At 45.2% G+C, this 15639-nt stretch overlaps 6 protein-coding genes across 10 annotated transcripts in view; 2 read left to right on the top strand and 4 right to left on the bottom strand.

The window, feature by feature from the left end:
* Nucleotides 1-360: 360 nt before the first annotated feature.
* On the top strand, nucleotides 361-2308 carry LOC125767385 (sin3 histone deacetylase corepressor complex component SDS3-like). The gene is made up of 3 exons (XM_049433898.1): nucleotides 361-826; nucleotides 895-1595; nucleotides 1673-2308. Exons 1-3 carry the CDS (start codon nucleotides 715-717, stop codon nucleotides 1937-1939), a joined length of 1080 nt encoding a protein of 359 aa, XP_049289855.1. The 5' UTR covers nucleotides 361-714; the 3' UTR covers nucleotides 1940-2308.
* A 141-nt stretch (nucleotides 2309-2449) lies between these two features.
* On the bottom strand, nucleotides 2450-4854 carry LOC125767432 (uncharacterized). Of its 3 annotated transcripts, none has more exons than XM_049434021.1 (3): nucleotides 4738-4854; nucleotides 2696-4654; nucleotides 2450-2610 (listed from the first exon to the last, which is right to left on the bottom strand). In XM_049434021.1, exons 2-3 carry the CDS (start codon nucleotides 3086-3088, stop codon nucleotides 2584-2586), a joined length of 420 nt encoding a protein of 139 aa, XP_049289978.1. In that variant the 5' UTR covers nucleotides 3089-4654; nucleotides 4738-4854; the 3' UTR covers nucleotides 2450-2583. The 3 variants fall into 3 exon arrangements, with proteins under 3 accessions (XP_049289978.1, XP_049289996.1, XP_049289988.1); XM_049434039.1 differs by lacking the exon at nucleotides 4738-4854 and having other exon boundaries at nucleotides 2696-3101; nucleotides 3216-4646; XM_049434031.1 differs by lacking the exon at nucleotides 4738-4854 and having other exon boundaries at nucleotides 2696-3096; nucleotides 3216-4646.
* On the top strand, nucleotides 4743-6120 carry LOC125767428 (uncharacterized). The gene is made up of 2 exons (XM_049433990.1): nucleotides 4743-5135; nucleotides 5211-6120. Exons 1-2 carry the CDS (start codon nucleotides 4743-4745, stop codon nucleotides 5427-5429), a joined length of 612 nt encoding a protein of 203 aa, XP_049289947.1. The 3' UTR covers nucleotides 5430-6120.
* Nucleotides 6121-6485: 365 nt separating this feature from the next.
* LOC125767429 (40S ribosomal protein S10b-like) lies at nucleotides 6486-7866 on the bottom strand. The gene is made up of 3 exons (XM_049434005.1): nucleotides 7760-7866; nucleotides 6904-7344; nucleotides 6486-6812 (listed from the first exon to the last, which is right to left on the bottom strand). The coding sequence occupies exons 2-3, from the start codon at nucleotides 7342-7344 to the stop codon at nucleotides 6780-6782; spliced, it is 474 nt and encodes a 157-aa protein (XP_049289962.1). The 5' UTR covers nucleotides 7760-7866; the 3' UTR covers nucleotides 6486-6779.
* A 655-nt stretch (nucleotides 7867-8521) lies between these two features.
* Nucleotides 8522-12019, bottom strand: LOC125767336 (uncharacterized). 2 transcript variants are annotated; one of them, XM_049433826.1, is made up of 3 exons: nucleotides 11571-12019; nucleotides 8818-11390; nucleotides 8522-8719 (listed from the first exon to the last, which is right to left on the bottom strand). In XM_049433826.1, the coding sequence occupies exons 1-3, from the start codon at nucleotides 11584-11586 to the stop codon at nucleotides 8573-8575; spliced, it is 2736 nt and encodes a 911-aa protein (XP_049289783.1). In that variant the 5' UTR covers nucleotides 11587-12019; the 3' UTR covers nucleotides 8522-8572. The 2 variants fall into 2 exon arrangements, with proteins under 2 accessions (XP_049289783.1, XP_049289775.1); XM_049433818.1 differs by having other exon boundaries at nucleotides 8818-12019.
* A 132-nt stretch (nucleotides 12020-12151) lies between these two features.
* LOC125767322 (uncharacterized) overlaps nucleotides 12152-15639 on the bottom strand; it is a 90505-nt gene continuing 87017 nt past the window's right edge. For both annotated transcript variants that reach the window (XM_049433799.1, XM_049433806.1), the window contains exons 13-15: nucleotides 15133-15605; nucleotides 13824-14402; nucleotides 12152-13737 (exon numbers count right to left, since the gene is read on the bottom strand). In XM_049433799.1, the coding sequence (XP_049289756.1) occupies nucleotides 13471-13737; nucleotides 13824-14402; nucleotides 15133-15605 (1319 nt within the window). In that variant the 3' untranslated portion in view covers nucleotides 12152-13470. The remainder of the gene's footprint in view (nucleotides 13738-13823; nucleotides 14403-15132; nucleotides 15606-15639) is intronic.

Here is a 15639-nt window from a genome sequence, read left to right as displayed (position 1 = left end):
CACGCAGATGAGTTACCGTGAGTGGGGGGGGGGGGGGGGGTCGTGTTTCAGACTTTAGCCCTTTTTTTACCATGCAGCAGGATAGTCAGCCCCCCTCCCTACGGGGAGACGATCCGGATGGGATTGGATCCCCGGTCCCGTCGTGTGGGCCAGCGCCGTTTATCACATACACCACTGGGCCGCTCCACGTTAAATTTAAATTCATTAAAAATATTAAGAATTTTCATAATTTCGACTTTTTATATTTTTTTTACAAACATTTCGCTAAAAAACACAAAACGGCTAAATGCCGTAATAAGTAAATATCAAATAATATAAAAAAAAATCTCTAAAAAATAATATGTAATTTAGTTCAAAATATGTTGAAAATGAAACAACCGCGTATTGTGGGGACTGGCTGTACCGAAAACATTGGATCTTTCAATTTTCAGACAGCAAAGCTGTCGTTTTCAGGGATACGAAGTAAATAAATACATGTCTTTTCGTATGAAATAAGAAAAGCAAAAGGAAAGTGAAAAACAGAAATAGGGTTTGGCTATACAGGCCAAATTCTGTGAAACTTTGCATGGTATTGTAAGCAACACGTCTGCCTCGCGACGAAAAAGGACGTAAACAGAACAATGAATTCTATTGTGTTAGTGTGTCGTTCGATAACTTTTTCATAGAATTTCTTACCCGGGCTCCGGGTTTGTTTGGTAGGGATAGGGACTGCTTATGGCGGTAAAGTTTTTCGAAATGGAGTGTAGGTTCAACATATACATGGCGATAGATCGGGAAAATGATCTAGATAGCGGTGATGGGAAACGCGGTTGTGACAGCGCGGAAGGTAAACAGCGTTGCGCTTTCGGTGGTTCAGGATGGAAAATTATTTGATTGATTTTGCTTCTTTCAAAGATACGGACGAAGCGAGCGAAAACGAGCACAGCGTAGAAGAACGGCTTGAAATTAAGGAGCAAATGTACCAGGACAAGCTCGCCAATCTGTTGGGCCAGCTGGAATTGTGCAAGCAGCGCAAACATCCGGAATACTTGAAGATTGTGGAGGGTTTGCAAAACGAGCTGGACGACCGTTTGCTGTTGAACGAGGTGGAGCGTGATTACCTGCTGGCGTGCGCCGAGCGTGATTGCATCCTGGAGAAGGCCGCTGCGGAGAAGGAGTACGAAGAAAAGAAGGCCGAGCTGATTGAAAACGTGATTGCTGATCTCGAGGACCAGAAGAAAATTATTGAACACGAGTTCACCTCGATGGAGCTGAACGGGGACTCGATTGACGTGAAGCCAACGGTAACCCGGAAGCTGCGGCGTCGACCGAATGAACCACTGCCGGTGCCGGAAAAACGTCGCAAACCCACAACGAATCAGATAACGTTTCTGCTGGACGATAAGGAGATTGAGCACGATTTGAAGCTGATTTCACGCAGCAAACCAAGCTCAGCCAGCCGTACGGCACATCACGCTATAAATGAGGGAGCGAGCGGAAGCGGTGGTTCCACCTCACAGGGCAGGGCGGGCGGTGCTGCTTCCAGCACGCTGTCCAGTTCGGCCGATCAAAATGGTTCCCAGACGGAGGGCTACGCTGGCGGAACAACATCCACCGTAAGTATTCATGTGTGTGGGGCTGTATGTACAGATGTATCGTTATTAAATCATTTTCTGTTTTTAACCCACAATAGGGTCAAGGATCCGGTGGACAATCGAGCCAGCAACCGCTAGCGGATACGCGAATCGAGGACGGCAAGCTGTGGTACGAGCGGCGCTGGTTCCACCGCGGCCAAGCGGTACACGTGGAGGGACGGGACATTTCACGCTTTGCCGCCAACATATCCGCGATCGGTGTTGAGGCAATCTGTGTAAAGAAGACAACCGATGGTCAGAAGGTGCGCATCTTTCTGACCCACTTGCGCCGGGGCAAAGTATCCATTAAGCGTAGAGCAAATTAGTGGGGGGGGGGGGAACGGTTTCGCGCTCATTTAAACATTTACGTTTCATACTTCAGCACGATAATTATGCGTAATATTGTGCTTTCAGTTCATTCAATTATTGCGTGATTATTTATCGAACTCATGTAACTCTCTATCCGCTAGATAAAGCGCATTAGCATTTTTCCCTCACAAAACATCCACATAAGCATTACTTTTTTATGAATTTTGAAGAAGTTTGCGATAAGAAACGATGTATATTTATTAGTAAAGGGTGTTCGGCGTCCTTACTGCAACCATGCCGTAGAAGATAACCTTAGAAATAACAGTTGTAAGCAACCGACTGTATGTACAAATAAACCGAAGACGATAGAGATGGTGAAATGCGAAGTTTATTTCTTTCAATCGAGCCTTTTTCTCAATCCAACGAATATTACATTAACCAAAGAAACTTAAAACTTACCTATTATGTTCTACAACGGACCCTTACATTGTTAACCAGCCGCGGAAGAACAAACCAAGCAAGTGAAATATTTTTGTAAATTCGCGAAATTATTTATTATCCACTCATTACAATTGTACCGCATACATGTTTCCGGTGAAACTCTGCTCGGCTTCGTGTAGCTTTTCTAAATTGGGAAAAAACAAAAAAATCGAACGCCCTTTTAATGATCGTCCGATTTGTCGGAATTCTGGATGAACAAAAAAAAAGAAAAGAAAAAAGAACTATTGTAAATCGCCGCACATTGTCTCAATTTTCGTTCATGTAACACTTACGTTTTCCGAACGTTCCATGAAAATACCGGAAAGGTCGTACACTTCGGATTTCATGTCAGTCAAGTCCATCGAATCCGCCGAGTCACGGCGTCCCCCGGTGGACGCGACCGGATCATCCTCATTCGTCTTTACTTCCGCTTCAGGCTCCTGGTTGGTTTCTTGTTCCGGAGCAGCAGCATCACTTCCCGGTGGGTAAGTGAAACCGGTTATTGCGTTAGATGCGCGCCGCAAAAATCTATCTAACTGGTCACGCACGGTCGTCAAAACCGCCCGATTATGCTCCGCTTCCGCCCGGTTTTTGGCGATCAAGAAAGCAACGAGTGTTTGTAGAAACTCGTTAGGTGGCTGCTCACCTTTGCCATTGTTCTGATCCTTTCCTCCGTTCGGTTCCATCGTAGGTTCTATACTTTTACAACGTGTTTTACAAAAGCAATGAAAATGGAACAAAATTAATGGAAAAAACCACCTTCCCCAATTATTCTAAGATGGCTGCAGGGACGCCACACCAAACTTAACTTACCAGAGAGAGAGAGAGCAGAGGCTACCTGGGTTACAAATTCCAAGGAAACGAGATTGCTAACCAGCTCACTTCAACTGTTAGAACGAGAATGGCTGCTGCTGCTCCAATCTTGCTGTCAAGTAGAGTTGGTGAATGCGCTGAATTTCCGCAAAAACCAAGCCAGAAAGCCCAAGCGACTTTTCCTACCGTGTTCATTTGTTCCGCTGATGTGCTGAAGATGAAGGGTACGTTACACGTGAATATTCTATCTATCAAATCGATTTCGATGCAGATTTGATTGTTAAGGATATTTCCGCATATTGCGCATTTCGTCTGACTGTTCCAATGATTGCCGATAATTTTAAAATTGTCTCCTTATTTTCTCGTCCTAATTCATTACAATTCTTCCTCTTCACGCTGCTCTGTTACGATAAAAATTGTACATAAATAATTGACCAAAAGTTAATAAATTTAAATTATCTAGCGTAGTATAATCACTATACTCCCCTTTCTCTCTCTCTCTCTTAAATATCGTCGAAGACTTAAATGAATACAAAATGTGTTCATGCGTTTCACATTCCGGAATATCTTGGACCCTAGTTATCAACCTCCTTCCTACACAACCCGCTGGCATGTATTTGGATTCGTAAATTCTGAAGCATAGACACTCTCATAGGCTAGCCTAATTCATCTACTCAATCGCACTCTATGAACTTTTCATTTGTCACATCTGTCGTGAACTTCGATCATTTTCGTTTTCACTTTCATTCTTATCTTCTTTTCATTTCCATCTTACGGTTCCTGATCCCTTAGTTCTTCCTTAGTCCTATCTAAACGCTGAATGGCTCCTAATAGTCCTATCTAAACGCTCTTCCTTCTACATTGTATTGATTTCCATCCTCCTTATTATTTGGTTTTTACTAAAATAAATATCTGTTTTCATAATATCCCTCTACTGAAGACAAAACATACATAAAGATTGGAACGGTAATTTCTATCAAAGTATCAATTTCAGAACGGAGGAAATGTAATTATAAAATATTTGTAGCAAATCTCATTCATCCAAAAACATTAAATGTCGTGCCGACTTAAGTCCTTTTTGTTTTCACTCCTTCACAGCCCATTATTACCTTTGTTAACATATTCTACTTTTTACAATATCGATTCATTTTTCACGCTGTTCCATGTTCTAGTATCATTGAATCTTAATATGAACTACGCTGAATGTTTCACACCAAGTGAACACGGTAGGAAAAAGCCGCTTGGGCTATCTGACTTGAGTTTACAGCAGTTTCAGCGGCGTTGTCAGCAGCATGCAGGCGCGCGCAGCATCTAGCATTTGCTTTTTACGGTCACAGCGTGATCTAGTTAGCAGTCGCGTTTCCTTGGAATTTGTAACCGGGTGGCTTTTGTCCTCTGGTGAGTGTATGGTTTGGTGGTGAATAAAATGACGTCCGGTTCTTAGAATAGTTAGAGAACGTAGTTTTTCATTAATTGTGTTCCTTTTTTCATTGCTTTTTAATTACTTTGTAAAAATACAGACCTGCAATGGCATCGAAGCAAGATAACAGTAATCAGAGCGGTAATGGAGAACATCGCAATGGTCGCAAGCGACCGGCAGACGAATTGGTGAAAAAGTTAGCATACATAAAATTATCAGATGAGCCTAAGACGGCTCCTGTGAAGGAGAAGGAAAATCCTTCCCTGGTTCCCGGTAAAAGCGCGCCAAACGCTAAACCTGTTTTTCGCAAAGTGTTTTTGGAGATCGTACCGGCAAAGGAAAAGCCCGTGTTTGCTAGCACTACGGCGGCAGCAAAGAAACGGCTCCGTGTTTCAAGCTGGATGCCGGAAGAATTTGCATCCAGTTCATCTAGCGGTTCCAATTCGGAAGATGAGCGGTTCCAGCCAGAAGAGCAGCACGTTCAAGCTGAGCCGGATAACGTGAGTTTTGCTGTAAGAAAGCTTTGTTAATATTTGCTGATTTTTTTTTTACTATTTTTTTCCTGCTTCATGTAGATGTCGGTTTCCGGTGAGCAATCTGACGATTCTGATACGAATACCGATTATTATACGGACTCTACGTATTCTTATACGTACGATACGGATTCGTATACGGACGATTCGGATTCGTATACGGACGATTCGGATTCTGATACGGACGATACGGAGAGTACACTATGTGCCGAAGATTTGCACCGTTTGTACGTATCGTCGGCATCTTCCGATTCCGAATGACGCGTCTCCGAAGTTGAGGCCCCGTTTTTTTTTTTAAATATTAACCTTCACCACATATAACAAGATATGAAACATATATGAAAGGCGAGCGGACTGATTAGGATTTGTAAAACCAGCATCATCATCATTAATCGTTTGCCGGATAAAAATAGGTGGTAGGAATCTTTCCTTTCAGCAGGGGGTGACAGCGACTCCGTAGCTGAGGATTTTCTTCATAAATATTAACCTTCACCACATATCATAAGATAGGAATCTGATATTATGATGGTATACTTTTGTTCGATTTAAACAATTAAAAAAAAACAAATACGAGCAGGAGCAGATTGATTAGGATTAGTAAAATCAGCATCGTTTGCCGGATGAAAACGTTGTGGTAGGAATCTTTCCTTTCAGCAGGAGGTGACAGCGGCTCCGAAGCTGAGGTTTTTCTTCTTAAATATAAACCGTCACCACATATCATAAGATAGGAAACTGATGATATACTCTTGATCGATTTAAACAAATAAAAAGAACATAACAGGAGCAGGAGCAGATTGATTAAGATTAGTAAAACCAGGATCGTTTGACGGATAATAAAGGATCCAACGGACCCATGCGTTGGAGTTGACAGTTTGCGTTGCGACTTTGTACAGCTCATTAGTGTTCGGGGCATGCATCGGTTTCATCCGCTTTACGATTAATAAAATAATATAATGTGTTGGTTGTATTGTTCTACCCCGATAAAATTGATTCGATATTCAACAACGAACCAGAATAGACCAGTGCAGAACAATATCACAGTGTTCACGTCAGTCAATGCAATTTTCACATCAATTGAACAGTTTGTTCAGAATCAGTACTCAACGCGGATGATTTTGTTTAGGTAAGGGTGGATACATATTTACCGATAGATTCAGTCAGTCGAGTTGATTTGTGTGGTGGATTGATTGAAGATGCAACGACTTTGATGGAAGACAATTCCCCTGTCATTTTTGCAACGAAAAGGCACTTGTTCGCGTGCGAGAGAGGAAACGTAACGTGATCCCGTAGGAACAAAATACTATGAACAGTTAGATGTACCAGTTCGTCTTGCCTTTTATTAATCGAAGAACGTTTTCTTGTTTGTCTTTACATGAAAACAAAATGAATTGCAATCGCAACAAAAAAAAAATTATCGTGCACTTGTATAAGACGCTCTCGGTAGTGTTAAGCTTTAGTTAACCGCCACCATCACGTCCTGCTCGACATTCAATCGCATTATGCGCACCGAGCAGTTTCAAACAGTATATCCTTCGACGCGATTACAGCAAAGACGAACTAACCGACGATTGATTGTTGTTGGGTGTTGTGTGTTGTGATCACCGCGCACATTCACATACGGTTACCACGACCGAATCCACCACGCTGAAAACGGCCAACAAAACGCAAAACAGGTATAAGAGGGTAAGTAAAGCTTGGTAAAGAGTTGTAGTTAGTACAATTAAGCGAAACTTACGTATTCTAGCTCGCCGGTACCAACACCGACATCACCCTTCTTATCGGCCGGAGCCGCCTGCTGCATGCGCCGGTACGCCTGACGATCCTCGCCACTCTTCGGACCTTCCGGACGGGGACCAGCTTGGGTGCGGGCGCGCTGTGGTTCCGAACGGGCCGCTCGCTTCAGCGTCGACGGCACGATTTCTGCCGGCAGATGCAGGTACGCACGCAAATACTCAATACCCTCGTTGGTCAGATACCAATAGTAATGGCGCCAGGCGAACTGCTCCTTCACGAAGTTCTTCGACTTGAGCGACTGCATCGTCTTGATGACATGCAGGTTCGGGATGTTCTCCAGCTCTGGATGCTTCGGGGCGTAGAAATCTTTCTGCGCTACCAGCACACCCTCCTTGAAGAGGTACTCGTAGATGGCGACGCGATGCGCTTTTGGCATGAACATCTGCAACGAACAGTGATAGGGGAAGAACAAGAGAAAAAACGTACACAGGATGAGTAACCTGTTCAAGCGATAGTAGTGTGCCTTGCTTTTTCGGACAATTTTTCACTGCGAACACAAACAAACGGGTGCGTTCCAACAACAAAAAAACACTCCGGGGACACTCCAGCAAATCTAACAACCGGATACACGCACGTAAACACGCACACACGACCGATACGGTTCCGAAGCATTCAACGCTTCCCCCAAACTGGTGGCAGGCTGTTCACGAAACAAACACCACTTTTCGCGCTTGCGATCGAAAAATTGGCCGAAAAAGTTTAGCGAAAGTACACGCACAAGCACAGTGCACGCTTGGATACATGTTATTAAGCACAATTAATGCGAGATTTCGTGGAATTATTCGGTCGATTTTTACCTTGGCGAAATGTGTCAATACGGTTCGGTACACTGCCCGGAAGAGAAAGAACGAAAGCACGGCAGTTGGTTGATGACATTGACAGCGCGAAACGATGTAAACGCAGCGACGACAGGCAAACGCACCGAGCGTTTCCGGCCTGTTTGACGTTTGGCAGGAAACGCACACAAGGTGGTCATCTTGGTTTAATATGTGCTATAGCAATCTGGGTACGGTGTAATGTAAAATTAAGAAAATTTAATGTAAATTGTGTTGCAAGAATAGAATAAAATTGTTGAAAAATTATATCGTTTAGAATTTGGAACTGCTTATTTAATTATGGTTTTTTTTTAAAGAAAACTCCATATCAATATTTACAGGGTGGATCATCATGTGAATATCAATGCAAATCCTCTGCTGTCCAGCAGCGGTTCATGTAAATCATGTAAATTCGCTGTATACCATGTAAATCCTCCGCTGTTCTCCGCTCAATATAGGGTGATTGGCGAATTATTTTAAATGTTTTACAATGCCTGTACCAAAATTAAATCAACTAAACATTTCTCACCATCAAAACACATTCAGCAGTGCTACATTTTGCTTATCTATGTATTTGATCAGTTGTTGTATTTGTTTTTACCAATCAGTATAGATTATTATTTTCGTTTCTAGCTTCGCTGTGTTGTGTGTCTGTGTGGAAAATGTAAGTACGTTTTAAGATGCCTTCTATGCATAATGAATTGTATATACTGCGCGCGGTTTTGTTTTTGCGGTTGGTTTATAGGTGAGTAAATTGTTCGGTTAATTGTACACGCTGCAGTTTATCGTTCGATTTCATATAATAATGACACCCTCCTCGTTATAGTATTCACTGTAGTCCGGTAGAACACTTCTGATGCGAATGTTGCCGGTTGGCTCTGGTTGACGATCCGGTTTCACGTCGTGGTTTGGTCGACGTTGCTCGGCTGCGCAGTGTTTAATCTGGAATGCGACATAAACCGAAAGACACCACGTTACGTTAGAGTCTAATGAAAACAGGATAGAATGATAAGATAAACAGAGGAGCGACTACCAATTACCTCTGGCAGGTTTTCCGAACTCCCCGGATGGGGCAGTGGTGCAATAGCGTTAGACTTTGCCACATCTTGCTGGGTTCGGTTGCTGTATTCATGTTGCTCACCCACCAAGTGTATCTGCCGGTTCTGATCATTGTCGGTGCGCAATGACACATCATGTCCTTGCTGTTGTCGCTTGCTATTGGAAGCAGAAAACTCATCGGCACGTACGTAACTATTCGCATTATTGCGGACATTTAAAGGAAGCACTACATTATTGTTTACATTCCGTTGCTGACCATTATCGGTGTTCGGATCGGTTTCGCTGCCAGAATCGGTCAGCCGATGGTTATCCTGGGTGTGCAGTTCTACTACCGAGCTGCGTGACGGTGATGGCGATGAAAGGTACCGTACACGTTGCAGATGCTTACTGCTGTAATCCTGAATTTTGACCGTACTTTTATATCCGGTTAAACAACGTCCGGGTGGTTCGCTGTGTGCGATTGATTTTCTCTCACCAGAAGGTTGCCGTTTGCCGCGTCTACCATCGTCCATACATACCTTTCCTCCATTTGCTGGAGTCGGTAGATGAGGTGGTGGTGGAAGCGGCGGCGGAGGTGGAGGAGGAGGAGGAGGAGGAGGAGGTGGTAATGATGGTGGTGCTGATGATGGTAACGATGGCTTTCCATCCTCCATACTCGCACACGAGAAGGAAGAGGAGGAGAAGCATAGATTGCTGGTGGTGCTGCTGCGATCGATGTACGTGATCTGTTCGCTTAGCTTCACTGTTTTTCGTCCACCGGACTGTTCCGTGCGTTCGGCCGATGTAAACAGTTCATCAAATTCGTCGAAATCACAGTTCGTCTTGCGGAATATATCGACACTACCGTTCGAACCCTGTCGCCGGGTGTTCGCCGATGGGCAATCCACTCCTTCCAGCTCTTCCAGCTGACGGTCCATACGCTGCACAATGTCCAGCTGTGGTACGAACGGTTCAACCGCATTGCTGCCACCGAATTTTGGCATTGGTCCCTCCTCTGGACCATTCGTTTCACTGCCTTGCGATAGAAAGTCATTAATCCATTTACGCTTTAGTTCCGCACTGTCGATCGATTTCCGCAGTACCTCGGCAAGCGGTACGAACTGTCGAACTGTGGATGCATCGGTTTGTACACCGGTTGCATCCGGTTCGGTTTTTGGCACCATACGGCTAGGTGATCCGGCCACTTTTGCCCGATTCGCTGATCCCGTGTCGGTGCGCCGTAATTGCACTACACGTGGCGGTAGAGGCAAGTTATCCGGATTGGTAGACCTACGCTCTGTGTCATCCAGCTTCACTGCCACGTTGGTGACCGTTTCGCTACTCTCGTCCGTACTGTAACCCTTCCGGAACCGTACCTCAATCTCGTCAGAATTGTTGTCGATGGAAAAGTCGCACGCACGATCCAGTGGGAAGGGATGTGACGGTGTGCCGACCGGTGCCGTTGTCGGTAGTGAGATTGCACCCGACGTTAGTTGTATGTTACGCTGCGGTGCATTGACCAGTTGATGGGTCATAGGTTGATCAGTAGCAACGGATGGAGTGACTTTTCCATTTACAGCCGACGATGTACGCCGGTGATGAATGTGGTGATGGTGTTGATGGATGCGCAACGATTGTGCCTGTCGATCCGATTCACTGTCACTCTCTTCCCGCGCTCTTTCCGGCTCGGCAAATGCTCCCCGGCGGCGGCGATGATATCGCATCGCCAGCAGATTGTCGACCGATTGGGCCTTCACTTGTTCCACCAGCTCTACCACAGCACCGTCGCTGCTGGATGTTGTTGGTCCGTCAAAAAGTGGATTTCTCTTCGGTGGCACAGCCCGATGCGGTTTCTTCGTCAGCATCAAACCAACACCTCCAGCTGATCTAGCACGTGCCGCACTAGCCGACTCACGTTCCACGATACGAAACAACTCGCTGCTGTTCTTCTGCCATCGGCTCAAATCCATGTCCTCCGGTTGCTGTTGGCCTGGTCTCGGTTGATTCATCCGCTGTTCGTTTGCTGGCGGACGTTTTCTTCTTCTCGGGGGTGGTTTAATCACCGGCAGCTCACTAGCGACGATGACCGGACGTCGCTTGCAGGGGGAAAATTTTTCATGCACCATTGTTGCCGGTGGCGGAACACCGGACGGTTCCGAGCCACCGACCGCCTGCGTTATCTTCCGTGGCAGATTCAACAGAATGCCTCGCTTAGCCGCACTACGATCACACTTGAGCGCGTACAGACCGAGATTGTCCCGGTGGCTGTAATCGGCCGGTGTTCTACTGCTTACCGCCGCCGAGATGATCGAAATGTCGGACGAATGGCGTATGTGCTGCTGTTTGCGCGGTGGAGCAGGATGATGTTGCTGGCGTGCGAAATCACCACGTGGTACCGAACTAGCACTGTTTGCTGCTGCAGTACTGGTGGATGCGGATGGAACACCTCCACCACCACTACCAAGATTGAATGCTGCGGGCAGATTTGGGAACTGGTTGAGACTCAACAGTGAGCCACCATTCCATTGGCGTAGTTTTTTCAACTTGGGCAATTTCGGCAACGGTGGCAACACACCTGAAATACAAGGGTGACACGCACGGTGGCAGGTGTTTGTTATAACAACGCACATAAACGCTAACACACATGCTTGTTCAGAGTGGTTAAGAATGTGCAGACACATAAATCGTACAGAGAGATAGCGGTAGGTAGCAAAAACTAGACTACACCAGCTACACACCGGAAAAAGGCCCTTACTTTTAAAGAAATCCATATTGTAAAGCTGTCGTTCAATTGCTCAAATACCGTTGGCGTGCGTGCTCCTCCAAGAACCATTCGATACCGATTGGATCATGTCCGCCAGGGAGTTCTCGTCCACTCACACTACTGGTTCTATAGTTTAATTGAACCTAAACTTTTCACGCCTTGCTTGACCCCTCTCTCAACTTCCATCAGTGCAGTGTGTTTTGATACTGTGATACGAAATCCGACTCCACATCGGAACCATTCGCACCCGCGTCCACTGGTGGAGTTCTGCATCGAAACTCAAACTTTGAACAGCCTAATTAAATTAACGTGGGCGCGTGCGCTACATATGTAGCCTTAATGAAAGTACGTTATCACCAGGTGTCGAGAGAAACAGAGGAGTTGCGTAGCTGAAAAGCTGGAAAGCTGGTGGTCCGAGGAATTTAGGTGATGAGCTGGTTCGAAGGTGAATGCGACAAGTGCTAGAAACGGACATAACAAACATGGTTGCATATAGACATAACAACATAAAATACATACATACACACACACATACATACACAAACACATGTAACATTGATAAACCGTATGAATATTATTTCTCTTTTCTATCTAGATTTGTTTTGTTCCTTTTCAAGTTCTGGAAGATCCACAGATTTAACTTAACTGGTGGCTACATTAAATTCAATAGGAAGCATCTGGTCTTAAAGCTACGCATGAACGAACGAACGGAGCAGGGTAAATGGTGTTGGTCGCTGGAAGAACTAAAGACGTGTTTTTTGCGCCTACATCTCAATCGTACAGATGATAGGTATCTCCGGAGGTTTTCACTTTGCTTGTTTGCGCACCAAACTATAGCAAACATGTTGTGAGTGTCGCTGTAAGTATAGTTGGCAAGCCGTAATTGCAGGCTTCAGCAGCGTGCAGCTCATATTAAATTGTGAATATTAGCCAACATAAATTTGGCTGACGTATTAGCTCATTGTTGCTGTTGTTCCAATGTCTGACTATTCTATTTATCGGCTTTATAGACAATAATGCCCCTGATCAACCCTGATTGTGTGTAGGCGTCTACAACAACAGCAATAACAACATAAAAACGCACACGGAGAAGCCTTATCGTCAATAACAAAAAACAAAAAAAAAGTCCAAATGGAAACGCGAAACGAGCTAGAGAACGGGCTAATGCTGCTTACACAATGCGACACGACGCGTACTACTGCTACGCAACCTCAAAAACGTTACAGTAACAAAACAGAACAGTAACTGCCTTCAAACTGCGCTATACTCTTTTGCTTTTTTTGTTATGCTCTATCTGGCTTGCCTTCGTTTGATTTTTTTTATTTACTAGGCCTTTCTTTCTAGTAACCGGGTGGGACATTAACACTGTCTTCTGCAAAAAGGAAAGGTTACTAAAGCTACTTGCTGGCTGTTGTGCCATATACGTGTATATATATGTTTGGACGCCTTTCTTTAATGTGGCAAGCGACCCTGAGCTTCAAGAAGTTTTGGGGATTTTGGTATATTGGTTTATTTGCGGGTTGTTGTTCCTTTCGCGCGTGTCGTTATCCTTATTTTCTGTATCTATCTATTAAACGAAAGCATACAAGCAAACACACATACACACACAACACACGGCACACGGACAAGATTGAGAGAGAGATATAGAGAGAAATGAGGGAGAAAGAAGAAACAATAATCGACACAATAATACAACGATAAACATAATTAAGGACATTCATATAATAGGAAAGGGAAAGACATACTACGTCTTTTCCTCATTCTTTCTCTCTCTCTCTCTTTCTCAATCTCTTTCTCTCTCTCTCTCTCTCTCTCTCTCTCTCTCTCGATTTATCTAATCTTCTATCTGTCTGCTTTATGTTTCATCTGGATTTGTGCACTTGGATTAAGATTAGATGAACACCTGCTCGTCCTCGGAAGCGTTAGAGAGGGACAGCTGCGTCCGGATGGGACCGACGGTAGTTTTGAACGTGTCCTTCGCCGGTGTCACGGGATACTTTGTCGGGCCGGTATACTTGCGGGACATTGTTGTACACTGGTGTCCCGGGAGCTTCACCGATGATCCTAGTCGTGTGCTGTTCCGCACCGGACCAACCACACCTGCCGGCAGCAGTATACCACCGAACGTTGGCGGTTGTTTGCTGTACGCCTGAAGAATCTGCGAAATTTTAAAGGTCGAAACGGGTTGATCAGAACCGTGTGGAGTTTTTAAAAGTAAAAGCTTTTAAGCTTTAGCGCACATACCTTCGGTAAGTCGGGCATGCTTTTCGAGGCACTGAGGCCAGCGTATGCGGGAGGTGGTTGTTGTTGCTGTTGGGAAGTTTGCTGACTCCGTTCGGCAAGCGCAATTCGATTACGCGTACGGAGAATATCGGCGACGTTTTTCGTGTACCGCTGGCTCACACTGTCACCCCCGGTCCGTTGGACAGTGGCTCCATCACCGATTCCTTCCACATGCTGTTTACGTTGATGTGTGTGCTGTTGGGGATGTTGGGAGTAAAATTTGGCCAGTCGGTCACCATCCTCGTAATGTTTCGTGTAGCTCGGAGGCGGTGGTAAGGTTTGCTGGTGCGAATCCAGCAGGGGCGTGTTAGTAGCTGATCGACTACCATTCTTAATGTACAGACTGTTCGACTTGGTTACGGTCGGTGGACGCGGCTGTTGAAGTTGTTGTTGCTGCTGTTCCTCTACCGGTGGTGATGGTTGTGACCGTTGAAAGATTTGTGACAGTACAAGCTCAACCGTTCGGCCTGTTTGCTGCAGTATGCTCAGCGACTCGGTGTACGGTAGGTTAAGCAATGATTTCCCGTTCACTGCAATGATCTGTATACAAAAAAAAACCTTTTTAAGGGGATGTCTGTATGGGATGACTATCTTGCAGAGTTTAAAAAGTCAATTTTTAATGTTTGTACTAGAGGTGTGGGGGCGGTCCGGTGGTGCATGTGATAAACGGCGCCGGTCCACACGGCAGGACCGGGTTCAAATCCCATTCGGATCGTTCCCCCGTAGCAAGGACTGACTATCCGGCTACGTGGTAAAATAAGTCTAGTAAGCCAGAAATGGCCGGCGTGACCTGTATGGTCGTTAAGCCAAGAAGAAGAAGACTAGAGGTGTTCTTAAAGAATCAGAATTGTACGGTTCGTTCAGTTCATTGCAAAGAACAAACGATCTACGTTCATTTGATCAAGGTATAACAGTTCTTCAGTTCACAGTAGGTCGTTCAATCAATGAGCGACCTGTCCGTCGAATTTCGTCGAAAGATCGGTCTTCTCGCCAGTTCTTCAGTTCAACAGTTCAAAATAGGTCGTTCAATGAATGAGCGACCTCTACCCGTCGAATTTAAGAACGTCATGTATTACTAGGTCGTGAATGAATCGCGATTCACGCTCAGTTCATTTAATTGAAAGAACTGGTTCGCTCACGTTCATGAGAAAGAACCGAATTGCCCAAGCCTAAAAACTTTATACCTTTAAATCGTTTGTAATGCATTTAATAAACATTTAAAATTGACTTGTAAAAACTTATATTACGCAAAAGAAAATATTAACGTTACCTGATCGCCCACTCGTACACCATTGCGTGCTCCTGGTCCGTTGGGTGCAAGATCCTTCACGTACACATTATTGTCGTTCCCTTGCACGATGCTAATGCCGAGCGTGTATCTCGTGGCGGTGTTGCCGTGCTGCTCACGGTTTCTTTTCCGCACACCCATCGTGGCGTACGGGAAACGTTCGTCAAATTCATCACCGTGGGTGGTGTTGGCGATGCTGGACGCTGTTAGTGACCACTTGCCTGGCAGGGCAATCGATTCCTGGCTGCGCGATAAAAACTGCCGCTGGCTGGGACCCATCTCGTGCTCCATACCGATGACGGCATCCTTCACGATGAGCACCGTTGCCAGGATGCGATCGTTTGACGCACCGCCACACTGGCTAATGTTGTTAAACTTCTCCAGCAGCGTATCGGAAATTGTTTCGTCCGTCATCGGAAGCTCGAACTGGCAGCTTTCACTGCGGATGCTTGATTCTGCAATGATCGAAAAGATGAATGGAAGTTTGTA

The sequence above is a fragment of the Anopheles funestus genome, chromosome X (assembly GCF_943734845.2).
Source record: "Anopheles funestus chromosome X, idAnoFuneDA-416_04, whole genome shotgun sequence".
In the NCBI taxonomy this organism is placed as follows: Eukaryota; Metazoa; Arthropoda; class Insecta; order Diptera; family Culicidae; genus Anopheles; species Anopheles funestus.
This window is presented reverse-complemented; position numbering and strand designations above follow the sequence as displayed.

Bases quoted from the DNA above. Each gene is read 5' to 3' on its own strand.
- LOC125767336 (XM_049433818.1), bottom strand. From the start codon at position 11,586: ATGGATTTCTTTAAAAGTAAGGGCCTTTTTCCGGTGTGTAGCTGGTGT. The intron at 8,720-8,817 runs GTAATTGGTAGT...GTCGCATTCCAG, and splicing joins GTTCGGAAAACCTGCCAGAG to ATTAAACACTGCGCAGCCGA.
- LOC125767428 (XM_049433990.1), top strand. From the start codon at position 4,743: ATGGCATCGAAGCAAGATAACAGTAATCAGAGCGGTAATGGAGAACAT. The intron at 5,136-5,210 runs GTGAGTTTTGCT...TGCTTCATGTAG, and splicing joins TTCAAGCTGAGCCGGATAAC to ATGTCGGTTTCCGGTGAGCA.
- LOC125767385 (XM_049433898.1), top strand. From the start codon at position 715: ATGGCGGTAAAGTTTTTCGAAATGGAGTGTAGGTTCAACATATACATG. The intron at 827-894 runs GTAAACAGCGTT...CTTCTTTCAAAG, and splicing joins CGGTTGTGACAGCGCGGAAG to ATACGGACGAAGCGAGCGAA. The intron at 1,596-1,672 runs GTAAGTATTCAT...AACCCACAATAG, and splicing joins CTGGCGGAACAACATCCACC to GGTCAAGGATCCGGTGGACA.
- LOC125767432 (XM_049434021.1), bottom strand. From the start codon at position 3,088: ATGGAACCGAACGGAGGAAAGGATCAGAACAATGGCAAAGGTGAGCAG. The intron at 2,611-2,695 runs GTAAGTGTTACA...TTGTTCATCCAG, and splicing joins TCATGGAACGTTCGGAAAAC to AATTCCGACAAATCGGACGA.
- LOC125767429 (XM_049434005.1), bottom strand. From the start codon at position 7,344: ATGTTCATGCCAAAAGCGCATCGCGTCGCCATCTACGAGTACCTCTTC. The intron at 6,813-6,903 runs GTAAGTTTCGCT...GGCCGTTTTCAG, and splicing joins GTACCGGCGAGCTAGAATAC to CGTGGTGGATTCGGTCGTGG.